This window comes from Tyto alba, unplaced genomic scaffold (assembly GCF_018691265.1).
Source record: "Tyto alba isolate M040663 unplaced genomic scaffold, T.alba_DEE_v4.0 Super-Scaffold_18, whole genome shotgun sequence".
Classification (NCBI taxonomy): Eukaryota; Metazoa; Chordata; class Aves; order Strigiformes; family Tytonidae; genus Tyto; species Tyto alba.
In genome coordinates, this window is record NW_024881280.1 from 19,022,364 (window position 1) to 19,050,160 (window position 27,797).

Here is a 27,797-nt window from a genome sequence, read left to right on the forward strand (position 1 = left end):
GCATTGAGCAGCGAAAACGGAGCAGGGTCCAAAGTAGAGGTTTTTGTTTGTTTGATTTTTGTGTTTCTGTTTTGGTTTGGGTATATTTTTGTTGTGCGGGGTTTTTGATTTGTTTTGTTTTTTATTGGGGGGGGCGGGGAAAGGTGGTTTTGTTTTTGTTTTTGCTTTTCTTTAAGTTTTGCTTAAATGAAAGGTAGGTACCCCTAATATTTACGCAAACATTATAGACTAAATACAAACGATACCATAACGCTGCTTAGGGTACCTCCACCTGTTCGAAAAACTAAATTAGGCTTCAACTCCCCACTTCTCTTTTCCGTTAAGGCCGCGGCGGTGCCGCGGCCTCACCGGGCGGGCGGGGGGTGCGCGGCTCCGGGCGAGCACACGGTCCTGCGTGGAGCTTTGTCCCTTCACTCGTTTTCGAGGAAGAGCCAGGTGTGGCGGCGAAGCAACTGACGGCTCACTCGCGTTTCTCGAGATAGCTGGAAGAAAGGTGTCTGAAATAAGGTTTTCGATAACAACGGTAATAATCATGGGAGTGACTTTAAAAAGATATCTGAAACAAGGTATTGGAAAGCTGTAGGTGGAGGGGAAACAAGAGGAGCGTGCGGGCGGCAAGGCAGAGGGCCGAGGCGCCTCCGCCGGTGCCGGGAAGGTCCCTGTGCCCCGCTGCCGGCCGGGGCGCGGGGCGGGGGGCGGGGGGCGGGCCGCCCCAGCCGGCTGCCGGGGGCGGCTCTGGGCCGCCGATCCCGGGGGCGCCGGGCCGGGCCGCGCCCCGCTGGCGGGAGGGGCGGCAGCACCTGCCGGGCCGGGCCGGGCCGGGCCGTGCCCAGCGGCGGGGCCGCTCCCCCCTTCCCGCCCGCCCCAGTGCTCATGCGCCCCGGGAAAGGTTTAAAGCGGGCGCGGCGCTGCCGCCGGCTGTGCAGCTCCGCGGAGGCGCAGGGGCAGCGCGGAGGGGACGGCGGCCGGCGGCGGGGTTGGAGCGGGACGGGACGGCGCCGCCGCGTTGTGCCGCGCAGCTCTCCTCCTCGCCGCCTCTCTCGGCTCCCGCGGGGTGCGGGCGCGCCCCGGCGCGATGTGGCTCGGCCCCCTGCTCCTCGGTGGGTAACCGCGGGGAGCGGCGCGGGGCCGGCGGGGCGGGCGCGGAGCATCGCCCGACCCGCTCCCTGTCTCTTCGCAGGCGCCTTCCTGCTCTGCGGCCCCGTGCGCGGCAGCGACGGCTCGGGTGAGTAAGCCGCCCTCCTCCCGCCACCTCCCCGCAGGGGGGTTCCCCCTCGGAGCGTCCCCGCCGGGCGGTGGCGGCGCCCGGGGGTGCCGGGCCGCGGGTACCGGCTCGGTACTTCGGCCCCGGCCGCCTCTCGCCGGGACGAGCCGGGCGTCCCCGCGGGGCTCCCCCCCGCCCGCAGCCCCGCGGGTGCGCGGCCGCTGCCGCGGATGGGGCCGCCCCGGGGAGCGGTGCGGGGCCGGGGCCGGGGCCGGGGGTGCGCGGGGGCCGGGGACCGGGCAGGCCCCGCCCCGCCCCGGCGTGTCAGCCCCCTCGGGAGTTGGCCGCGGGGGGATGCCCGGTGACGCTCCCCCCCGGCACAGGCTGAAGAAGGGCAGCGGTGCCCAGTGTCCCCGTCGCGGGGAGTGCTGGTGGCGAGAGTGAGTGGGAGCGTGCTTGTGTGTGTTACGAAGGCACTGGCGCGCTGCTCGGCCATTTGAGGATCTCCGACCTATTTTTGACCATGGAATCGATTAAAAACTTCTTAAACCTACCCTGACGCTATTTCGACCTGGAAAGCAAAAGAACGTACTTAAGACGCCTAAGTAGGGCAGGGGCTGCCCCTCGCACTGTGCCTTCCCGGGATGCAGCCACGCCGCTGCAGAGCGGCCCCCCCCGGAGCTGGTCCACGGGTACCAGGAGCCGTAGGAAGCAGCTGAAGAAATAACACGCCAGAAGGATGCAAGCAGTTTGTTTGCCCCCTCCCGCGGAGCCTTTCGCCAAGGGAGGGCAGGACCTTCCAGGAGGATGCACTCCCAGACACAGGCCCGGCCCGCAGAAGGTGAGTGGCCTCAAGCTTTTCTGAACGGTTCTTCAGGGTTTCACAGTCATTAGAAAGCAGGATTTGCTCCTCATTTTTGTTCAGTCGAGCATTTGGAAAATTCTGCTAAACTGATAGTAGCTGTATGCTATAGGAGAGCTATGGCTAAAAAGGAAAAAAAAAAAATTACAGCCATATAAAACCTACTCCAACCCCAATTCCTTCCCTTTTTATTTTACAGGTGCATTACAGATGAAGTGCTGACAGTCTGTCAGGAAAGAAGTGAAGTTTTCTGTAATGCTTCTTCCCAGGGTTGGAGAAGAATCAACTATAATCGGAAGGTATCTGGAGCTAGCTAAAATAACATTAAGGGAATATTGGTACCAGGATGTGTTTGTAATATAAAATATGAACAGTTACCGTAAGATACTGTCTCACTGTTATTCTGAGCCTAAATTCACCAGCACTTGGTTACTGAACTAGAAGCTTGCAGGAACTGTGAACAACAGTATTTAAGCACTTTTATAAAGTAATGAAAGAACATTACTTTCCTTAAAAATATACTGTATTTAGGCTCATAACTACTCAGGGAGACCTTAAAGGATCTTATACCTTTCCTTGTACTCCCCCTGAAATGCATACATATACTGCTGAGTTCAGCAGTTCTGGTTACCACGCCTGGGACCGGGTGGGTGGGTGAGCACTGGCATGTGATGGTAAGCAACCTTAACGTGATCAGAAAAGGGCAAGTCCCAGGTTGAAATGGATGATATAGCCCTGACCAGATTTTTAAAAATCCCATTGCCTCTGTCCAGATCAGGATAGGTACTTAAGATTACTTGAATTAGTATGCAATCTGTGAACGTGTTTCCCAAAATATAAACAGGTATAGTTCTACTAGTATATGTCTCTTCTATTTTGTTTTTCTAGTACGGATAAGGTTTATAGGAATATTCCTTGCATAAGATATATAAAGCAAGCTTGTTTGAGTCCTCAAGATTAAAAAGGACTTCAGATCTTCCTGTTTTGCAAAGAAACAATCCTAAATACTAAAAGGAATAAGAAGCATAATAGGGGTTTTATTCTCTATTTTATGACTCGTAAAGCTATCTTACTGTTAGGAATTCCTTATTTTTTTTGTAATAATGTACATAGGGATTTTTTTTTTCCCCTTTACATAAACAAACTGCTTTCCCAAAGTAATGCATGGAAACTTCAAGGTTAGAAAACTCAGATTTTGGCTATGTATTTTATTTTTCTAGAGTCTTTTAAATTACTGACTCCTGTCAAAAATTGAGAGCTTCTGTAGGTAGGCGTAAGAAATAGCTGTTCAGGGCAAATCAGAGTACATGGAATGAAGTACCAAAAAGATGGAAACCGATGGAATGATTTGAAAGCATGGTTATTTGATGGATGTTTTAGGAGAGAAGTGAGCCTTTGCTTTTCTTTTCTTTTTTAGGTCAACAGTGATGGAAGACATTCATCCCTACCTTTAAATATGGCTTAAATCAGGAAGAAATACACTTTCTTTTCTCTGTACTTTGTTTTGCTGGTGTACTGGCGTTGTGTGTTTCTGTGAGGTTTAAAGAGTGTGTGTCTTGACAGAATGGGATGATGGTCGCTTTATTACAGTTCTGAAGGCCTAATTTTATATCCTGTAATGTAGGTGTCTAGTCTTCATCAGAGTCCTGAACGGGTAGGAGTTTAGGACTGAGTCCTTTCCTTATAAGCTTATCTGTCCTTCTTCCAAAACCACATGGATTTAGAGTACTGGATCATATAAGTATTCAGAGAAATGCCTCCACTGCTACTGCTCTTACATTCTTAAATTACAGTGATTAAAACATATGGCTTTTTATATCTCTCTATCTATCTATCTCTTTGGTGTCTTCTTCCATGATGAAGAGTCTTGGATACACTAACAAAAACAACCACCTTCAATTTTAATAATAGTAGCAGATAGAAAGTTTGGGAGAATGATTAGTATGTAAGCTGTCAAAGAACAGGATATCTGGTATTCGGAACTGATTAATACATTTTCCTGTTTGCAATAGACTACTTGTAGTTTTATGGGTTGGATAGCTGATGATACAGTAGCTAACAGGGAAGAACAAAAGCTGCTGCAGAGTTGATATTATAAGTCTTAATTTTGGTACCCAGTAATCCTCATTTTGATACTGCACCTAGCATTCCTAATGTTAGTCTCAGTTATAGAACTATAGCTTATAGGAAACTGTGTTTTCCTACACAGAAAACCCAAATGAAATTCTTGGTATTTAATTAACAGCATCATGTATTTCGATGTGTATGTTATTACTTCTGTGCTGATCCAGCTGAGGTGTGAACTGCTAAAGCCCCTAGCTACAGTAGGTCAGCTCTTCACACAGCAGCAACTTGCCCCCTTCCCTCTCATGGTGTAGATAAGGATCATGACAGTGTTTAGGCTGCTAATACATAAAAATACCATGGCTGGTCTACAATGGATTTCTCGTTTTTATAGCCAGGGAAAACACAGCAAGATTTATTTTTATTTTCACAATCCTCTGCGCTGTGTAAAATGTTAGTCTGGCATATGACTGTAATTGATAAATACCTGGTAGTGAGGGAAATACAGATTTCCAAGTGATAAAAGGCTCATTAACTAGACCTGTCTCATTATTGTCTTTGAATTCCTTGGTAGGCTGCACATACAGTCAAATACACTACTTCAGAAATGACAGGCATTAAAAATTCATGTGGTGTCTTGCACTTTTAGAGGCTTGAAAAATGTTGCAGAGTGCATGGCACAAGCAATACTGTGAGCAGAGATTAGCAGGGATCTCATTGCAGTGATTCCTCCAAGCTCATCTAGCCTTCCAGCTGCTCTTTGATTCTGATGGTTTTGCTCGTTGACATTTGGTGGATATTACTTGTGTTAACTAATTACCGGGCACTAACCATTTGTAGAACTTCCATGAAAGGATTAGGGGACTCAAAACAGCAAAGCAAATTGACTTTGAGCATAACATCAATAATGTAGCACTTTAACAATGAAAATATGCTTCTGGGTATAAGCATGGCAATTCTGTTTGGTTTTTCAGACTTGTTTTTAAGGCAAATGTATAGGACTAAACATAGAGAGGATGTGAGTAGGTAAGGCTATAAGTCCTAAGAGAAATTTCTTTACTACTTAGGATACTTGACAATCAGATTAAATCACTTAAAAGCTGTCTACCTAGCAAGACAGTGTAATTATCTTGAGAAGGGAAAAATGAAGTATTTACTGCTTGCTTTTTTCTTACTCTGGCCTGTGTGGGCATACTTAAGTCACATATTTGTTCTAACAAATAGCAGCAAAGATTTTTTCAGGAAGATATGATTAGGTAGTTAATTTCAGTATAGCATTAATGACGATTACATATATTTAAGAGTAGAACTACATGCATGATCTATGAACATACGTGTTAGATATATGCAGCCAGAATGAACAGACACAGTTTCTTGTGCACCTCCAGCTGTAACTGTTCAGCTTTTCTGTTTTAAAGTCATTGATACTAGCAGGAGGTATGTTCTTTTCCTTCTGCTGATAAGAACAGTGTATGCTCCAAATACATTCAAGTAACAGTGGCTTATGTTAGGGTCAGTAAACCCCTTATGCAGGGTTCAGTTAGGGTCAGGGTAAGAGTGAACAGGGAAGGAGGTGAAAGATCGCCGATCCCCTATATATACTCTCGTTGGGATATAATGCTGTGGTGTATATACTGGTACACTGACTGTCAGCTCTCAATATTGCAGAAAAATTAATACCCTGAGTGCATATAGAAAAGGTTCTTGCATACCTACATTGCACACAGGCAAGCACAGGGAAATCTTAATGATGGTAATCTAAGGAGCAACTTTTTTTTTAAAAAAAAGGCAGAGTTCTATGTGAAAAATGCATGTACCTTGGCTGAATAAATAAATTCGGTCTCACTTGGTGAATCTGGCAGTCTTTTACAAAATGATAATGATGTAAACTTCATTGCAATGACTTTATATGCATGTTCTAGATGTTACTGTATTGTAGAAGCTAAGGGAAATGATGCTGTCAACCTGCTTTGTGAATGCCACTGGAGAGAAGGTTCAGAGTTTCCCAAATGATTCATAGCTGTTTTATGGCTGGAGATTATTGTGGGGATGTCAGAGTCATTTAATTTCTCCCTTGGAGAGTGCTGCCCACTCCTGCATTCCACCAGCCCTCAAAAGTCCTTCCCCTTGCCTTTCTGTCTCCGCAGTAAAGTTACAGATGTGAATTGCTTGTGCTTTCCCTCCCCTGTAATATTCCTTGGATATTATTTTAATGATATTTTAGTGTTGTTTTCTCTTATTTTATTTTTTAAAGCTTTTTCTACCTTCTGCCATTTCTTTCCCATAAATAAAGTGTGTTCTTCCTTTTCATAGCTGAACACTTGTAAGCTCCAAAAATATCCTTACAGACATACTGAAGCAGAAGATGAGACACTGTACCTAATTTCAAATTTAAACATTGTTTTAAACATGAAAATGGTAGAGAGATTAAAAACAAACACAAAACCCCAACAAAAACAACGACCCTTATGATGTTCAGGTCACAGGTTCTTCTTTTTTCCTTAGCTTCCACTGCCGTTACGTGCTTTACAAGAGGACTTGACCTTACCAAGGAGACTGAAGATGTCCTTTGCCCAGCAAACTGTCCTCTGTGGCAATTTTATGTCTTTGGGGATGGAATTTATGCCTCTCTTTCCAGTATCTGTGGAGCTGCCATACACAGGTAAGTCAGATGATTGCTAATCAATGTGTTAAGCAAGTTTATATAGTTTTGCCACACTTTTAAATCTTAACACTTTGATGCCATCATAATAAAGATCTTTCTGGACTTTGGGAGTCCTACTAACTCAATAGGAATGTCATTAGGAGAAGAGAGAACAAGGAAGAAAACTTACAAGCTGCCTAGCCATTCTTATCTGAGTTGTGGTTAAGTGTACCTGAAAGCCACTTGATTAACTTTCTCTGAAATGGCACAGCAGCAGATGCACTTTCCCTGTAAGATTTCTTATGTGTTACTGGTAGACGTGGAAGTGTGAACAGTAACTAATAGGAGAATAAAAGCAGACTGACTTTCTGATTTTGCTTTACATGACGTTTTTTTCTGAAATTGTTGAAATCAGTTGAAGCTTCTGTGCAAACAGACCTATGCATGATTTGGCTGAATGTGGTCCATAGACTCACTTTTAATCAGTGTTTGTTATGTAGTGCCTTGGTGGGTGGTGTGGGGTTTTTGTCTTTTTTTTTTTTTTTTTTTTTTTTTTTTTTTTTTTTTGCAAAAACAGTTATCTTCTGGCTGTTGCTTCCTGGTGTGCTAGTCTACTTGATGATCTCTTAACTAGATTGGTATCTAGCTGAATTCACTTCTTTATCAAATAGAGAACTAAAGACTAAGAAAAATATCCAGATAAACTATGCTAAATAGCTGTCACTAGAAAAGCAGTAATTCCACAGGGGAAGGAAAACAGGCTGGTAGATATCTTATGGAGGTTATCTGGGGTATTTTGGTTGGTTGGGTTTTTTTCTTTGGTTGGTGTTTTGTTTTTGTTTGTTTTTTTTGAGGAAGAGAAGGATTTAATCACTTATCTGCAAGGTAAATTCTCTCTTGAATCAATTTTTAGTAAGGAAATATTGGGTGAAACCAGCTGGAGACAGTAAGATATCTTTCAGGTGCCTGTGGAAGCAGGACTGATTCCTGACTGCCAATCTAAAGGGAGTTTCAGACTTTGAGTTTAATAATTTGAGAAAGCTTTTTGTTATTAAAAGAGGATTTTTAGCTTCATCTGTTAACTGGCTGTACAACACACTTGTTCACTTAGACCTTTCACAGTATGCTTCCTATCACAAAGCGGATCTGAAATTTTGTAAGGTGTTATGACTGACATTTCAGCAACAGGAGTTTGGGTTAGACATGAGGAAAAATCTAACAATAAGGACAGAGACTAGCTGGCCTGGGATATTACAGGAACTGCATTAGACAGTGCAATTTCCAAAAACAATAGACCTCCATCAGTCTAGAATAACTAGATAACTATAATTGAGCCTATCTTGAATCAAAAGTACAGACTAGATCATCCTGCCCAAATTTTTCCTAATTTCTAAGAATTATATAAGTATTAGGAATATATTTAAAAGTAAGACTTCATCATGTATATAACCTAAATTACTTAGGTTTCAAGAGGTACTCTTGACACAAATCATTATATTGCGGTATCATACTACATTACAGAGACTTTTTTTAATGTCCTGTTCCTATGAATAAGATTTCATTAGCATTTGTGGATTACAATATAAATTTTCCAGAATCCTTTGAGCATCACTGAACTTCTTAAAACTAGTTTTATTTAGGTTCTAGGTGCATTCATGTTAACATATGCATAAACTACAGTTAAAACAAACAAAAATATCACATCATCTCACTATATTCCAGATAAGACTACTGCTGCCCTTGCAGAAAGGCTGAAATTATTCTTAAAATGCTAAGTGAAAAAAAGTATTTAAAAGAAATGAGGAAGTAATTTCAATCTTTTTAATCCCTAAGCAACAGAAAAACTTTCAAAATATAGTGATGTGATGCTGAACTCAACCGGAGTATTTTTTTAGTTAAAAAAAACACACGTGAAATTTTATGGAGAAATAAGTGACTTGAAGATAAAGGAGGAAAATTAAGGGGTTTTTCTTAGTTCACATTCATTGCTTGATACTTTAAATGACATTATATACGTACTAAGCAGTTTAAATAATATTTAGGGGGCTGTTATTGCTATCCAGAAACTTATTTAAAGTGTCAATTAAAGTCCTATAACTTTTAATAGGACTTCCAAAATTCAGGCTATTTTTATTGTATTTAAATTCTGAAGTAAACAAAACCAAACTATCTTTTAAAATTGAATTTAAGGAAGGGTTTTGAGTAGAAACTCTGTCTAGAATTTCTCTAATGATGTAAGGGAGACTAAGAGCTAAGGTATTATAGGGGCAGTTAGAAATTTGGGAGGTATTGTGGGGGTCTGTGTGTATTTGTTTTTAAAGCTTAAGGGTTCATTTCAAAGATAATTACATGGCTCCATGTGTATTTTATTGCTAGAAAAGGCTTCCTTTCAATCCTTCTGTAGAAAGAATGAATTATTCCATTCAGTGTGCTTTAATTGTCTTCATGAATGCTTAAAAAAAAGTTAAACTTCAGGTCTTCGCTTTTCCTAGTTTAAGTATATATAAAAATATTTGAAAAAGAATGTCTCAATCAAATGTCTTTTTTTTTAAAGGTTATATAGGAAAACCGAGATTTCTTCCCATTATCTTTTTTCCCAAGACAGTGTTTGTATTTAGTGACGCAGCCATTTATTTTAACATTCCATTTCTTTACTGGTTGCCAAAGATGTCTTTGCTCAAAGAGGAAAAAAAACCCTCTTGCTACCAAGACCTTTTTCCAAAGGGACTGAAGACTTGAGTGTTTTGAAAACTTGAAAAAGTTCTTAACCAGTTCAACTAAGCAGCGGTCTTGAACCTCCCATGCCAGTGGTGGCTGTGACTGTTAGAGAAGGCCCACCAAGAAAGCTGGTGGGGCTCAGTTCTGTCCCAGCTGGGGAATACTTTTTAGAAAAGGAGGAGGTACAAGGAAGAGAAGATGCAGATTCCTTTTCATGACTCACCTAGTCTTCCCCTAGATAATAAAGCACAGGCATTTATACATCACTCAGCTCTTCAATGAAGTCTGTACCTTATAAACTATGTGTGTTATTGTTCTCCATCCCAGAAGCATAGGAGTATAGAAAAATACATATTTTTCCATAGTAAGTGTCAATATATTATACTACTTGTGAAACGTGCACCCTGGTTTGTAAAACCTGCATCTAACAATCAGTCTCTGCAGACATCATGAGAACAATGAGGGCTCCAATAGCAATGAAGGGATTAAAATATATTCACCCTTCTAAACTGTGCCTTCAAGTTAGGATAGAAATTAATAATGATTGAGTCTTCTGAATATGATAGACTGTAGTAAAGCATTTTGAAAAAGGAGAGTATAGGTGAAAACCTCCTATAAAGGAGAACTGCTAGTTTTTGAAGACTACCTTTAAGTTAAGGGCTATTAGTCCTGTTGGCCTTTCATACTTGGAACAGAATTTTATACATGAGAATATTTTGTTGGTTTTGCTGCAGCTATTAGCAGCCGTAAATGCTAGTCCTGGTAAAAAAGGATTGATGAATGGAAGAGAGGTGATAGCTATTTAGTTCTCAGCTAATTTCATCACAGGCTGCAAAATCCGACAAAAACATACGAAATACTTGCTCCTTCTCACTCTGTGTTACAATGGCTAGGCTCCATGTTGGTGTCAAAGATATTTCTAATAGGTAATCATCGTAACTTGCTGTCATCCTAATGTAACTAGATATGTGCTTTGAGAATTTAATAGATTTCCAGAAAACTGAAACAACCTGGCTTAAAATTAGTTATGTGCTACATTACATTGCATGGTGAGTGCAGTATAGCTCTATACCTTAAGCACTGCTGAGTACCAGGCCTGTGCCACTACAGTTGACTGTTGCTGTTGTCTTACAGAAAGCACAGACAGACAACTAGCCACAGTTTCACGAGGCACCAGTCTTGAGAGCAGTGCTTATTTTTTTTAAACTGAAAATGATTGTGTGAGCATGGGTCAGATTCTCCCCTCCACATATGCTCTAGTTTGTGTGCCAGGTCCAAATTGAGACCTGATTCCTTGAGTTTATATAAATCAAAGAATGCTTATTCTTATGAGTAGTTCCATTACTGTGAGGCAGTTATTAACACAAAATATTATATAATGCATGTACAGAATTCAGCAGAATTCAGCTACAAATGATTCTGTATACTACAGATGAATAAGCTTTATGCCTGCTTTGCTTTGTTATATTTGGCTTTTTCTCTCCTTATTTTATGTGTAATTACTCTCGGGAAATAGCATATTTATTTAATATCATTCTTCTGGGCAGAAGAATAAAAGATTTATTTGTTGGGGGAAGAATGGAGAATCTCCTACTAGACTGACACTATGTGGGCATGAGGAACTGAGTTAAATCTACCACTGAGTGATTAATTGGATTAATAATCAGAAGGTCAAATAAGACTAAGTTCTCAGCTTGTGCAGTTCTGTTCTGGTGCCAGTTCCACTAAATGGAGACCTAGCCCAGTGTGGTAGCTTTTAGATGCTAAATAGGCATGTAAGTTTTTTTTCATAACCTTCCTAACTAATCACAGGGTGGAATAATTTCTAATTAAACATTGAGGTCCCAGAACTGAAGTGTAACAAAAACATATCATGATATTACTAAGCTGTCCACAAAGTGACCACAAACATGAATGGCCCCTGAGCTGCCCTAGTGTTTGCTAGAAGAATATTGACAAAAAAAGTTGTCTGGCCAGTGGGATTTCTGAGAAGCTGTAGTTCCCCTGGGAAACTTTAGAGTAGTACCTGCTTCTGCTGCTGAGCCTTCTTTCCTGCCAAAACAATAAGGGTGCAGGGGAGACAGAAAGAGCATCACCTGGGGGGCTGGAGGATGCTGGCATGAAACTCTGTGCAGCTCCATATCCGTGGTTGAAGGCAATCACACAGCAGTTAGGAGACCACAGTTTGGAGAAGAGGAAGATGCTTCTTACAGCAATGGAGAAAAGCAGTTGATGTGGAAGGAGTTTGAGGCAGCTGGTGATAGTAGGAAGGAAAGATGGGAATTCAGATGTCTTAAGTCCCTGAGGATAACTGTTTTAATTCAAGGACCCTGTAGGAAATGCCAGCTGCTATCACAGCCAGCACTGTTAGCAATGGGAACAGGAACTTTCAGGTCAAAATTATGTCCTTGAGTAGCATGGCAGGCCTTATCTTCCTGCTCTATCCCTTCTGCTGAAAAAGCAGATAGCCTACCTATGGTGCATATGAAGAGCATAATGATTAGCATAAAAACCTACCTTGTGAGTTTCTGAGCAAACATTTTGCTTCTGGACTGCAAGACTAAATCAGCTCGATATGTACTTTTTTCAACAGCCCAGTTGTAGCGCTGCTGCCCTTGGACTTGGGACCCGTCCTTGGCATAGATTTGAATGTGGACTAAATGTTCTACTTCTCTTCACTCTTTAACACTTTCCTACAACAAGGGGAAAAACAATCTTTGTCTGTTTCGCTGACAATATTTTGTGATGTTTAGACAATTTTATCTAGCTGATCCTCACTTTACAGTAAGAACTAAGTTCATTTAATGGAATAGCCACTTGGCTTCATCTCCAACATTTTAAAATAAGTCAATAGTTTATAAGCATGCTGCAAAAAGTGCCAATCTTTCACCAAGCTAAGAAATTCTAAGAAACAATGGAAAAATTACCCAGAGGAAAAAAGATTTTCATCAAGTGAAGGTCTTGCGTTTCTTTTAACAGGAGATGGTATTTCAGCTTTCCATTTCTGTGTCTAAGACTACTGACTGCAGTTACATCTATAAGGGTCATCTCCTATGGCTGGAAGTGTGTCTTTGTGGTCTGGGCATCAGTTTTGATGTGCAGGCCCCTTCAGAAACATTAAAAATTCAGCAAAGGCAAGCCAGTCCTGTACCTCTTTCTCTGAGAGTGCAGATAAACAGCTCTTGCATTTCACTTTGAAGAGGCACATGAGGCTCTAAAAAACTTCAATCCCATCTGCTTGTTTGCCTCAACTCAGATATTTAAGTACGTTTTAGATGAAATTCCTGTATTTAAGACCTTCCCACATCTTCTGCTGCCTTAGGCCAGCATACTTTCTTCCATGAGCTATTGTGCAGTGAGGTACTGGATCGCTTCCTTGTGTATCTGCTTTTCTGTTTAATTTGTGTGCATTTTTGTGTGAAAAAATACCATTTATATATAAATTATGATCTGTTATTAACAGTGAAACCAGGCAAGAGAATGGACTGACAGATTTTATATAAAGCTGCTGTCAAAGAGTGCTGGCAGTAGCATGAAACATAGTGAGTAAGGAAGTGAAAGCTGTTCCTGGAAAATCTGCAGAGTTCCAGTTTAATCAAAACAGCCAAGGCATACAAATCAATCACACAGGGGCAAAGAACAGCGGTGAAAATCAAAGCAGATTGTAATTACGTAAATCATTCCGAGAAAATGCATAGGCACTTATTCACTGTTTAAATACCACTGCAGATCCACACAGGATGAATCTCCCTTTTGAAGTCAATCATAAATGATTGCAGAAAGGAATTTGCCAATCTGATTCAGAATACAAAGGCAGACTGACATTATGGTTTATTCCACTAAAGCGTATATGAGCATGCACTGAGTGAACTTGCTGGAAGAAACATCCTAAGTAAAACTGATGGGAATCTAAAAGATGGCTTAAACAGTTGTTAATCTACCTACTAAACAAAATGTCAAGAAAAGAGGAATAACTTTCACAAATCCATAGTTCATGTTATGTTTGCATCTAATATCATCTTGACACTTGCATTAAAAATAGCAGAGCTGTTATATGGAGATGGTGTATCTTCAGAAGGCAGTCTAGGGCCTTGGCTTGCAATGAAATACAGGATCAAATGCTTTCAATACATAGATAAGGAGCAAATAAATCTACTCCAGTTTCAGTGGCAAACTTCCAAACTCAATGGAGACTATCTAGATTTTTTCTTTTTTCCCCAGAATGATTACATGGCAATCAAAATGGAAATACCAATAGACAAAATGGAACAATACAGACAAAATTTGTTACACTGTGCCTAAAATAAGCCCAAATCATTGCTTCCAGGAATAATTCTTAGGTTCAGCTTTTGGTATGAATGTCATCTTGACAGTTTGGGGGGTTTAATTAAACTCTTGACATTTTAATTCAGACAATGCTAAGAGTTGTGAGTCCACAACAAAAGAAGTAGGAAGATATACCAAGCTCTTATTGGGAGATAAATGGGGCATAGAGCAGGTTTGCTGATGTAAGCCCAAAGTAGCTTCACTAAAATTGCAGGTATAAACTTAAACTAGAAACTGTTCCAATTAAATGCATATATTCTATTTCTGACACATATTTCCTTATGCATTAAGACTGAGACGCTAGTGAAGGCTTGAATGCCGAAGAGAACCAGGTACTAGAGAAGGAAACTATGTTCTGACTGGACTGAAATATTCTAAATACATTAAAGTGTTATTTTTCCCAAAGATAATTTTGATTTACTGAATTTTCCTGTCATTTAAAAATAACCAGTTGGAGGCTCTGGTCTGATTTTTCTCACTGTTTTTTAAAGAACTATAAAGTGCTGATTGTATTTGCCAATTTTGTAATCTGATTTTTAAGGTCATTCAGGGTAACTTTTCTAAAGCTCCTCTGTCTATATACCGTATACAGTATTTCTAGATGAAAAAATACCTATATATTTTGAAACTACTATCATAATCTTCCAAGCTACAAGAATTAAACATATATAACCACAGTTCAATTTAGAAATGCAAATCACGTCCATGAATGAGGAATGTATTTTAACAGCAGTCCACAAGCAGATTTATGTGGAAGCCGCCTTTGTACAGATACCCAGAGCTCATATTACCAGAAATATATGCAAGATTTTCTAAATGCTGGTCTTGATTATTCTACTTTCACAATGTTTTAAATCAGATTAAGCTGGGACCTCTTTTCAAGTAGGAAGCCAACCAGTTAAGAAAAATAAACAGAGGCGCACATTGCTGTGTTTAAATAGTCTTGAAGTGGTTGTTTGTCTCCCATAGTACTGTACCTGCCTAAGTACTACAAAGCATCAAGCTTTTACTCCCTCTTTGAGAAGCTCAGTGTTGAATTTTGGCCTCTAAAAATAAGAACTGTTCCTTCAGTAGCACATAAAATGAGATCTAACCAGTTCTGATGCCTATTATTGTCACTTGTAGTATCCAAATACAACCAACCACAACAGCCCCTCTGCCTGCAAAAACAGTGACATTTCCCTGGGATGTTTTTAACCTAGAAGTTTCCTAAATGCATAAATCTGTAGTCCTGCTGCATACTTGCATGATCCTCAGCCCATAAGCATCAATAAGAATTTCAAACTAGCTTTTCCTTCATTTGTCTCAGATGGTAGGACAGATCTGGTAGGCAATCTCAAAACCGGTTTGTTGAATCATGAAATGAAATTCAACAAGGGAAAAAGTATAGTGGCCTTCTCCAAGAACTAGACTATGACTTGTAAAAACGTGTCTAGGGTCACGGTGTTTTAGGTTTGACTCTCTTCTCAGTTTTGGAAAACTTCTTCCACAGATTTTGCTACAGGTTTACTTGTCACTTCTGTGTTTCTAAACTGATCCTTCTAGTAAAGCATTAAGGAATAGAATAGTCTTACAATACTGAATATTACTTTACAAATTGTTTTAATCAGTAAGCTTCTTGATATTCTGTTTTGTTTTGTTTTTTTTTTTTTTTTAATTAATCCATTACAACTGTAGATTAAGGATACATTGCAGTATACTTAAGATGATGAACATAGCTATGACTTGTTAACTATTACCTAAGTATTCCAGATTCTGAAGCTGCAATTCTGTATGTTACACTACATCTCTGTCAGTGAAAATTACACAGTTGAATTGCATCTACTGTTGATATACTATTTTCAAGTCTAGAATGAAAGCAATTCAGAATCTTACATGTATGGAGTTAGTATTGAGTTATTGTTATTTATTTGATTCATTTTAGATTTCACATTTAGTATTTACTACAGGTGAATAAGAATAAGATGCTTTAGGCTTTGTTCTTATAATTATCAGTAATCTGATGCCTGCTATAATAATGTCTTACCATTTCTGACTTCAGTCTGTAGTTGCATAACAAGACATCCTACTTATCCATTACTACTATGAACAGCAATTTTTCTTCCCAGTTTTCTTAGCTCTGGTCATTTTGTAGTTAAGCATACCAAATTTTGTTTCAGTCACAAATATTAATGAGACATAATTAGCTCAAATACGTTTTGCTGCAGCTTTTTTCTTTATGAATTGATACATCCTTGAAACATCACTCTTCTGCGTCAGTCTGAACACTGCCAGAATTCTAGAACTTCCTGACCATTTTTTTTTTTCTAATTCTGTGTGGTGCTCTGCAGAATATCTTCTTGTAAAAGTCTTTTTAGCAATTTATATTTTGTTTTAGCCTGAACAAAACTGCCTGCCTGTACAGCATCTTTTTCAGGAGGCTAGTGTCCAATATAGTATTGATGGTATAATTGTATTGCATTTTCTTGTGATTAAAATGTCTGATTTATAACAACTCTTTTTGTATCTCAGCGGGGTGATCACCAATGCAGGAGGAGCTGTAAGGGTACAGACTCTCCCAGGACAGGAAAGCTACCCTGCTGTAAATGCCAATGGGATCCAGTCTCAGGTGCTCACTAGATGGGCTTCGTCTTTCTCAGTGACTCGTAGGTGGATCACACTTATTATTTTGCAAACTATATTTGAAATATTAACAGAATTGTGGGAAACTTCTTCAGTGCTCCTGCATGCGTAAAGAAATGTGATTGCTATCTGAATGCAGTAATGAAAGTTTTCACTTTTAATTAATTGTTTTATCTTCATTTTTCCATAGTTTCCTTAAAATACTAATCCAGCTAGACTAGCTAGTCTGTGATAGAAGCCGATATGTAAAAATGGATCACAGTTATTTAGCATATAAGGACACGATAGCAGGCAGTTGACAGAGCAGTTCCATGGCAGTTGAAGCTGATCTAAGTCAGTGCTTTGATCCTGCTACTGCAATCCTGTCCTGCCACTGCTTCCAGCCATCCAGTTTCAGCCCTTCTCTCCCCCTGCCTGCCTTTGTGCAGCCAGCAGTACTTGTCGGGCCCTTCAAAGAGCTTGTGCAGGCTTCCCTGCAAACAGAACACTGACCATCCAAAATAGGAATAATGTCAATTTAGATGTGATGTGGTCATTAAGCTGCAGTGCGACATAATGTTTTTTTCAGAAGTTTTTGTCCACATAGTTGAGATACTGTGCCCGATTACAAACCAGTTATTGCACACCCTCCCACCTGAGTGAGGTTAAGCCACCCTCATAAGATGGTATAAAGAACCCTACTGATTATATATGTTGTGGTGGTTTTAAAAGTGTTAAAGTGTATGTGGTTTTTGGTATATTCCTTCCAAGTTTGGAAAACAGATCTCTCTAATGTGTTCTTATCGTTCACATAGCTAAAATTCAGCCTACTATCTCTAAGATACTAATATTCCTTGTGTAGTGTCCATTGCAAAGTAATAGCTGAGAACCTGGAATTACAGGTGCTTTTGGTGAGGGTGCAAGTGAAATCCACTTCTCCAGATCAAGTCCTGAATCTACCTGCTAGAAATAATGTCTACTACAGCTCAGAACCTCTCATCAATTAGATATGCTGTTATTGCTCATCAGCTGCTGTTGTTTCAAATGCAGAAGATTACAGGATAAGTTCATTACCTGTAAAACGAGATGTGCCATACTGGATTATGCTAGGCCTGTGTCCTACTCCCATAGTAGCTAATGGCAGATGATGAGGAAAAGTTATTGGAAATACAGTATTCTTTAAGCACTTGTACTTTCATCTAAGTGCACTAAAATACAGTAAATTTATTCTTCCAATATTTTAACAGGTACCCAAATTACAGCACTTGAAGCAGTTGGACGATCGGTATCAACGGCACGTCCTTCTACAGGTACGAGATCTCTGCAACAAGGGAAGCCTCGTGTGAATAAGACATGCTGCAGTGCGTGAATCCCTGGCTAAAATGACATTTCATAAGATACATTTATTTTTAAAGTATTGTACAACAGGATTGGTAATTGAGAAATGGTAGCGCTTGGGATGGTGAGCTACAGCAATCCACCCAGCTTTCTATGTTTCAGTCATCTGCTAGGCAGGTACAGAAAGGAAGGTTAAACTGTTTCACTTGAAAAATAATATTCCCCAAGGACCAAAGCAGTAGTCTTGCAAGTTTAATAATTAAACTGTTTGACAGTTTGTACTGCAGATAGAGTGCAATGTAATTCTTGGAGCCTGAGCGTTTTCTGGTTCACTTTTGGCTGTTCATCTTCTTGTTCTTAAATAATCCCTGCTGTTTTCTTCGCTAAAGGTAAAAGATCTAAGAAGCCACTCGATAAAAAGGCTGGAAACAAAGGTGAGAACCCACAGATTTAACTTTTGCAAGGAAAAACCCTAACATTTATTTGGTGATAAGTAAGTCTGATTATTTTGGATGTTCACAGACTGTAAAGCTGATATTGCATTTCTCATTGATGGAAGTTACAACATTGGCCAACGTAGATTTAATTTGCAGAAAAATTTTGTTGGAAAAGTAGCTGTGATGTTGGGAATTGGAACAGAAGGGCCTCATGTTGGAGTCGTACAGGCCAGGTAAGAACAGATCTACACAAAATATATCCAAGTGATTAATAAGAGAAATCAACTCATATATTAATCCCTATTTTGCAGAAGAGTATTCACTCAGTAATGGCTGATGAATAGCAAGAGAAAGCAAACTTTTTCCAGCTGTAGCACTGTTTTGTGCTACACTGAGATATCCATGTGAGAGGACACGACAAATTTGATCATCGTCTTTCTCCATGATACTTGATATTTGGATAGAGCGAGCAGCTGGACACAGCCCCTCTGCTGCTGACAGTTTTGTAGCTCATCTTAGTAAAACAGCAGAAAGCACATTGCAAAGGAGAGATGGCTCTTTAAGAGAGAGAGATAATTGTCACAAATGGCTATGTACATGTAAAAAACAAAAAAACACTTTTGCCATCCTATAGGTTACAACTTGAAAGTATTAACTGTAGTAAATGGTCACTTTTTTATTTGAAGACAATTCATAGAATCATTTAGGTAAGAAAAGACTGTTCATATGACTATGTATGTTCACAGACTGCAAAACGGTCTAAAAGCCACTGCAAAATCCAACATGTCTGTAGAATTTTTTGGGGAGCCACAGCTTGGTTTACTAGTGCTTGGCAATAGCAGTTTTTCAAGGCTTAACCACTTTGGCTGTGGCTTCTGGAATAAAGGAAGCACAAAGCAGCCTTTAACTCACTTAGTCCAAGAAGATGAAACACCTGCTAGATAAACACAGGATTTCTTTATCACATCTTCCATCATTACAGTCTGCTTCTCTCCCCTGTCTTTAGGCAACAGCAGAGTAGTTGTCTGAGTCTGATTTAATGACTTAGGTTTGCTTTTATAGTCACTAGAAAGACAGAACACATCCATGGCACAAAGCATCTGAACCGCTTTGGATGGCTCTTCCAGGACGTGAAAAATTCCATCCTGAAAAATACCAAATGTTGACATCAAAAGCTAGGGGAAATGAACCCCACTCTTATGGTCCTGAGTTTAAATACTATAAGGTGAGGAATAATTGGTGGAGAAACTGAATAATCAGTTTAGCACCTTGAACTCCTCTTCATTAGAAATTAGTCTTATAAGCAATAATAATATCTCAAAAATGTACCATCTTAACAGTTATTCTGCCATGAGATTCAGCACTGCAGATCAGCTCTGCTTGGCACAGGGGTTCATTCTAGTGATTTTGATGTAGGATCAGACTATTTATTCATAGCAGCAGCTCTTTGACCTGCAGGTGTTTATCCTTCTACTCTTTGCATGGCAAAAACAACTTAATTTCTTTTTCTTTTCTACTGTAAATCAGAAGTGAAATCTGGAAAGTTAGCACATCTAAGAGCTTTAATTTCTTACAGAGTCAGCAGCCTAGTATACTTTAAAATTTTTCAAATTAAATAACTCAAAGTGCATTTCACAGGAATTTTTCATAAAGCAGGTATTTCTCATACAAATAGTAGAAAACCTGTCAGTTTTCAATTACAAAAATGCATTTAAGCTTAACATGTGGCACATTCAATTTTTTTCCTGCATGTCTTTTCAACTTAATGTTTTCAGCTGTTCGATAAGAATAAGCCTGTTCTTAATTTACCCACCTGGGTAAATAATTCCTCTTACTAAGGATTGTGAGAATTAAGCGAGGAGCATACTTCTATTTTAGTAATTAAAAATATAGAGAAGAATATATATTACCAAGAACAAAATGATTAAAAGTGTATTTTCTCTTGCTAATGCAATAGCAATATGGAAAGTGAACTGCATACTCTATTACTCTGTTTTATTTTAACACAGTGACTATCCAAAAATTGAATTCTATCTGAAAAATTTCACTGCTGCAAAAGAAGTTTTGTTTGCCATAAAGGAATTAGGGTTCAGAGGAGGCAATTCTAATACAGGTGAGTTCATACTTCCATGTAAATAGAAATTACTTCTCTACATATTTATATAGTTTATATATACTTTTTTTTTTTTTTTAATGTGTATATGTGCGGAAGTTCTTACCATTCAGTTAGGTGAGAAAGTGTTTTAAATGCCACACTCATCTGAGTCAAGTTCAATGTTTTCCCACTAGAACATTGTCACATCTTGCATTTCATTTCCAGAAGTTAGGGTTGCTTACTACACATTTTGTTAGAGTAGAAGTGCAAATAATACTTCCTGTGATTAAAGAGTAATTGACTTTTCAGTAGTAACAGAGTGGTATCTTGAGTCAAATTCATATCTAAAAGGCTTAGCATTTCTTTCTTGTTCAGTGGCTAGTTAAAGAGAATAAGCTTGGAATAAGTAGTAGGTGGTTGTGAAGAGATGTTTGCCAAATAAGGAAACTGAACGTTCCAAATAAATTGCATTTCACAAGCTAAATTTAGGTAGATCCTCAAGTTTCTTCCTTCCAATCCATTTGGCAGGCACTAATCTATCTACTTCCCAGTATAAAACTAGACCTGTGGGTGAAAAAATGTCAGTGATTTCTTCCTCAGCTTTATCCATGGAGGATTTTTGTGGGTGGTTTGGTTTTTTGTGTTGTTTTTTTTTTTTTTTTTGGTGTTTTTTTTTTGTTTGTTTTTAACTTACAGGTGTTCAAGCTTCATTATTATCAAATTTCTTGGGACAAAATTTCACCTTTACACTGGGCTAGGCCCGTAATCATAACAGAAATCCTGCACAATTTTTTACAGGAAGATGGTACCAAATTGTACCATTATGGTATGTGTTATTTCTTCATATTCTTTTTCTGTTCAAAACCAGGGAAAGCTTTGAAGCACACAGCTCAGAAATTTTTCTCTTTGGAAAATGGCGCACGCAAAGGAATTCCCAAGATCATTGTAGTGTTCCTAGATGGCTGGCCCTCAGATGATATAGAAGAAGCTGGCATAGTGGCCAGAGAATTTGGAGTCAACGTATTCATTGTATCTGTAGCAAAACCCACAGCAGAGGAGCTGGGAATGGTACAAGACATTGGTTTTGTTGACAAAGTAAGAAAAAATTATTTGTTTTCTAGTTATGGGTATAATTTATTTCACGCTAAAATTCTAATGAACTAATTTATTCTTATATATATATGTACATAAGAATTCATATATATAAAAACCCATTCTCTCAGAACAGCCCATGAAATTATAATTGCCAATAAGTGATTTAAAAGAATAGGAAAGTTAAAGACACACTGGGGGTTTTTTCCTGCTAAAGGGGCTACATGAAGATACCACTGTGCTCTCAGTTCAGTCTTGGCTAAATTGTAGCTCCTGGGCTGTAATTACATGAAGATTCTCAGTGGAGGAGATTCTCCTATCTCAGGTATGGTTAAAAGTACAAAACAATGAAATGCAGATACGAGATCTCCTATCCTGAAATGGCAGACAGGGGGACGTATCTTTCCATACCTACTCTATGGATAGTTATTTACTTTCTTTCACTACAAAGAGGACAGGAAATACGAAAAACATATCCTAGCAAGTTCTCTTTAGATGAAGAGTTTTGGATCTTGTTCTGTATGAGTTAGAGTAGGAATTCAAACAAACATCACCTACTTGTCCATGAGCTTTCTGATCACTAGATCTTTACTTGCTCTCCAGTGAGAAAACCTCTAATTTTTCACAGGGTGGTTTCACATGTCCAACTTCAGCAGAAATTTCATAGCTCAAGGAATTAACAGAATGAAGCACTACAGCTCTGCTGCTTCTAGGCACAAGATAGCTTCCTGCTGATCCCAGTGCTACTGCAGGCAGTCCCAACCCTTATGTACTTACAGGCACAAAAAGACATGACCTTAGGTGACCGAGTGTCCTGGTTTCAGCTGGGATAGAGCTAATTTTTCTTTTTAGTAGCTAGAATGGTGCTGTGTTTTGGATTCAGTATGGGATTTGGTATGAGAAGAATGTTGCTAATACACTGCTGTTTTCAGCTGCTGCTAAGAAATCAAGGACTTTTCAATTTCCCATATCCTGCTAGTGTGTAGGGGTACGAGAAGCTGGGAGGGAGCACAGCCAGAGCCACAGCCCCAAATTAACCAATGGAATATTCCATATCATGTAACATCACACTCAATATATAGATGAGGGTTGGCTTGGAAGCTTGCACTCTTTCTTCTATGGGATTTTCTGTCCTCTGAGATTGCTAGCCAAGAACAGGCTGGACATTGGTCAGCAGGTGGTGAGCAATCGCATTATGCATCACTTACTTGTATATTCTATTATTGCTCTCATTATTACTTTATTTCAATTATTAAATTGTTTTTGTCTCAACCTAGGACTCTCCTTACCTTTACCCCTCCAATTTTCTCCCCCACCCCCCAGGCAGGGGAGGGTGAGTGTGTGGCTGTGTAGTGTTTGGCTGCCACGCGGGGTTTAAACTGCAACACGGAGGCCTGCCCTCCCCTTCTGCATTTCCATCTTACCCAGATTAGTTATCCCCTTGGAGAGCTGATTTTCAATTTATCCCCTTTCTCAGTTACCTTGTACTTTATATGCACCTTATGGAAGCTAGGGGAAAAAGAAATTTTACTGTGCATGACCTAGAGATATATTTCTACCCAACTGTATGTCTGTGTTTGAGACACATTATAGATTAAAAAAATAAAGGTCTTACCAAGTTTAAAGGGAAAACACAGAGACTAATTTTCAGTGGATAAGCAAAAATACAGAACTTTCAATCCTTTGGATATTCAGTAGCATGATTTAGTTCACTCTCAAGAAGAAGTTATAATTTTCAGTTGTTAGAGTTCTTGTGAAAAAAGTGCAATTATTTGAAGTTTCCAGAAGTCAGGTGGCAGGGTTGACTTTATTATTGGACAAAATAAGATAAATTATAGCTTTCACTCACTTCAACTGCAGATGTTTCTCCTCAATTTCTTTAAAAACAAATAAGCAAAAAACCCACCCCAAAATCCCACCATCAGGCTCCATTTCTAACCTGCATTTGAAAGAAAATCACATAGGTTGTCTGATTATTATCTGTTCAGCTGCCGTGTCAGTATTTACCTGTTCACTTTTTGTTTTCAAACAGGCTGTCTGCCGAACCAATGGCTTCTTCTCTTACCAAATGCCCACCTGGTTCGGAACTACCAAATATGTAAAACCTCTTGTCCAAAAATTGTGTTCGCATGAGCAGATGTTGTGTAGCAAGACATGCTACAACTCCGTCAACATCGGTTTCTTGATAGACGGTTCCAGCAGCGTCGGAGAGAGCAACTTCCGCCTCGTGCTTGAATTCATCAGCAACGTTGCAAAGGCTTTTGAGATCTCGGACATTGGGTCCAAGATCGCAGCCGTGCAGTTCACATACGATCAGCGTACCGAGTTCAGCTTCACTGACTACACCACAAAAGAAAAGGTCCTCTCGGCCATCCGGAACATTCGCTACATGAGTGGTGGCACTGCTACTGGTGATGCCATTTCTTTCACAACTAGGAATGTGTTTGGGCCCATGAAAGACGGAGCCAACAAAAATTTCCTCGTTGTTTTGACTGATGGTCAGTCTTACGATGATGTTAGAGGACCTGCTGCTGCTGCACAAAAAGCAGGTAGATGATGTATCTGTAAAAGTAGTGGAAGTTGATTGATCATATTTCTGCTGTGTTGTACACGTTAAAGATTTTAAAGTTGGCAGATACAGCCCCAGTAGCTCATCAAGTATCGTGCCTGTTTCAAATGCAGCAAAATGTAAGCCCTGAGGAACTGTTCCGTTAGGGTGAAAAATACAGTGCTGTGAAGCCAGGTGGGAGTAGATTCACTCACGGGAGCTTTGTGAAGAACATATGCCCAGTCTTATTTCCCAAAACAGAATGGAAATAAATAGATTAAAAATAGAGCCAAGTAGTGAGGCTCTCATCAGTGATGCCATCCAGTACAGCATGATTCCTGCTCTCCATCATCCTTTAGGAATGAAATAAGCAGTTCTTTCAAAAAAGCTTACTGGAATGTTAATGCTTGAAAGCACTAAGCATATACAAAGGATCCAAATTTATTTTCTAAATTATTTTAAACAGCGTTACTTGTGTTTCAAGACTGACATTGTAACAGCTACGTTCATATGTGTCCCTACAAAAACAATTAAGATACCCCATATTTCCTTCAGAATTTTTATGGAGACAAATCTTCTAATTCCTGATATTTAGTGGGAAAATCTAATCATCTTTGACAGACTGCAGGTATTGAAACACACTTTCCCAATCCAGATTAATTAATGGATGTAGAAATGGGTGCTTTTCTTGAATCTATATGCCAAATGGTTTTAACTTTTTTTTTTTTTTTTTTTTTTGTAGGAATAACTGTCTTCTCTGTCGGTGTTGCCTGGGCACCTCTGGATGATCTGAAAGACATAGCTTCTGAACCAAGAGAATCCCATACTTTCTTCACGAGAGAGTTCACAGGATTGGAGGAGATGGTTCCTGACCTTATTAGAGGCATCTGTAAAGATTTTTTGGAGTCTAGACAATAAAGAAAAAATTGCTGTTGGATATTACTACTTTGAAACTAAGGTCCCTCTAAAGTATAGATGTTTTATTCTTACATGTACTATCACAATGCAAAGGAAGTAGAAGGGCTACTTCTTGTTTCTGTAGTCAGTCAAGGATTCTTGTGAGCTTGTTAGAAGTTGTACTGAATGCAGAAATTGGCCAACAGCTATTATTTTCAATGCATATATAGTATCCCCAAATTTAAAGCTATGCATATCGTGCACTTAAGGCTATATCAGCAGATGAAACAATACAGCTCTGACATTTTTGCTGTCACTTGCTAGATGTCTTCTTACAAGTTAAAAATAATATAATTTTAAACACACGGTACCAGCTTCTATAAGCCTTCTGTAGCTTATGATTCTGTATCTTTTCAAGAGTTCTGCTGATAGTGTGAAGTACTTTCAGTGCTTCAGTTGTGCAACATCCATTATTGCCAGGCAGTTTAAGAAAAGATATGACAGATTGTAGCTAAAAAGTCTATTTTTACTAGTTTAGATTTTGCTATTGTGAATGATACTGCCATGTGGTTGGCAGAGTTTACATCAAAAGACATTTAACTTCTACCCACAGATTTTTGTGGATCTATGGTCTTTCGGTTCTTTTGGCACAGATTTTGAAAGGTATTTAAGGCACAGTAGTTCTTTTTGAGGATCTGGATCGTAACACATTAGCTGATACTACTGCTTCCTACACCACTGAAGTCAACAGTGATATTCTTAATCTATCCGATAACCGTATTTTTTCCTGTCTGTGGCCTTGTACTGTCTTGATTTTATGAAGCTGTTATTGGCTAGACAGTTAGAGACAGGAATCTTGGGCAAATAGTTTAAATTAGACCACACACTGGGAACTGAAAGCATTCAAATTGAGATCCAAAGGTATCTCAAACCTTGAAACCTAACTGATTTATATCAGATTACATGGTTAGAAGAGTGTAGGCAGACACATAAGTGGGACTCAGTAGCTCACAGAATAACAACTTTCTAATGCTAGTAAAAACATCTTTAAAGATGTGTGAGGTTCTCTGAAGATGAAAGAGTACTTTTCTTGAAAAAAGGCTTTAATTTGATTATATACCTAGTAATGTGTTGATATATTTATAACTACATATGTGTGGTTAAAATGATACAATATTCACTGAATTATTCCAGTTTCCTGGTGTGAATAACATACTTCAGGTATTTAGAAAGAAAGGTTTTTGGAAGTAGAAAACAAAACAGCACTTTCCCTATCAATCTAGGGTTTTCCTTTTTTCCTCCCCCCCTGCTATTGATTGTAAAATCCATAGTAGTTATGGAGTGGCACAGAAGGGATTGTATTAATCAGGCTTTTGTTGTGCATTTTTTAATAACTTATGACTGGCTATATATTACACTAAACATGAATGGCAAAGATGCCTTGTATTTTTCTATTAATTGTTATCCTTAATTTTGTTACGTGTTTATAGATAAGAGTATTCAGCTATTGCTGTATAAATTCATATGCAATATCAACTTTGCGCAAAAGTTTAATTCATTTAGTTTATAAAATTTTTATAGAAATATAGATTGCAAGAAAAGTGGGACTGCTGCTGTTTTAATATCACGTAATATAAAAGTCTTTTTGTGATGAACTTCATGCAGCATAGCTTGAGTAAGTTGCACGTGATGCTTCCTAAATATATTATCTTAAATCCCAACTTGCAAAAGAAAAAATCCTAAATCATCCTCAAATAGCAAGGATACTATTCATACAAATATTTTAATTTGAATCAGTTAAAATTTTACTCATTTTTAATATAAGGTATGATGCTAATCAAACCTTCTGAACATAAATCGCATGTTGGCTAGTAGAATCACATTTTTCCCTCCCGCTTTATTTTTACTATTGCAAAGAAGGAGGAGACAGCTTTACTCACATCATTCATTCACCAAGGAAAAAGCAGGTCTGGATCTCCAGTACACCGAAACCTGCAAAGCTAAGTGTGCAAATATTTCCATTTCACAGGACCGGTGATGCCACATTACTTGCACCCTTCATACAGCCCGGTTACACTGAGGTAGGAAATGGGTATGGAAAGTACTTTTTAAAATATACAAAGTTTGTGTCAGCAAGCACAGGTTTGACCTGGAAAAAACAACGGTGGGATATGGATAACAGGATTGAGATCTTGTGAAATACAGAGCCAGGGTGGAAAAAATGTGAACTGTGCTGTAAGTAGAAGGTAAGTTTGGAAGAGCAGCACGGTAGAGGGTAGCAGACATGATGTGAAGCTCTGTTCTGGGTAAGAAGTAGGTAAAGCCACAGTAAGAGGGTTCAGTTTTATGCTGCTGGACCAGGCCATACAACAAATGTGAACAGAGTTGCAGCTACCATCACTTGTGCAAACTCCAATTGGGAACATTGCTGCAGGTATTAGGACTGTCAATCAAGAATATGGCCTGCAGGGGGTCAATTCTGTTCTCTCATGAGACTGATGAAAACGTGTTTGATGAAAACCTTAAAAGGTCCCCTCCAACCCAAACTATTCTGTGTGAAGGTCAGTAAACTGCAGAGAAGTCTTCATACTGCCAGATCCGTGACCGGGTAGCAAAAGTCTTTTATATTACATTTTCGAGTAGAATGAAAGAAGAACAAATCTCAGAAGTTGACCTTCATTACCATTTGTGAAACTTAATATTGAACCAGCAAGGGAAAAGAAAGCTCCAAAAGTAAGACCATACTAATATTATGAAAAATGAATCACTTCTGAAGTATTTATTTTGCCTTTCAAAATCAATGCCGATAAAGAAGAGCTGTGTAGTAATCAGCTGAAATACATTTGCATCAAAAGCCAATAACTACTTCTCTACAACTTTAGTAATTTTGAAGTAGGAAGAGAGGAGGAAGGACAGAGGGTTTTTTGGCACATATGAAATAGTATAGTTTCATTACAACAGTAGTTTCTCT

General features: G+C 39.2%; 1 protein-coding gene and 1 long non-coding RNA gene across 2 annotated transcripts; both read left to right on the forward strand.

Annotated features, from left to right (window-relative positions):
* Window positions 1-896: 896 nt before the first annotated feature.
* Window positions 897-27,797, forward strand: COCH (cochlin). The gene is made up of 11 exons (XM_042791070.1): window positions 897-1,100; window positions 1,181-1,225; window positions 6,636-6,792; window positions 16,330-16,463; window positions 17,667-17,729; window positions 18,147-18,191; window positions 18,280-18,427; window positions 20,204-20,307; window positions 21,158-21,384; window positions 23,414-23,930; window positions 24,672-27,797. The coding sequence occupies exons 1-11, from the start codon at window positions 1,076-1,078 to the stop codon at window positions 24,845-24,847; spliced, it is 1,641 nt and encodes a 546-aa protein (XP_042647004.1). The 5' UTR covers window positions 897-1,075; the 3' UTR covers window positions 24,848-27,797.
* Window positions 1,234-6,629, forward strand: LOC116965729. The gene is made up of 3 exons (XR_004409599.2): window positions 1,234-2,045; window positions 2,266-2,365; window positions 3,484-6,629. It is a non-coding gene; the product is annotated as an uncharacterized LOC116965729 (long non-coding RNA).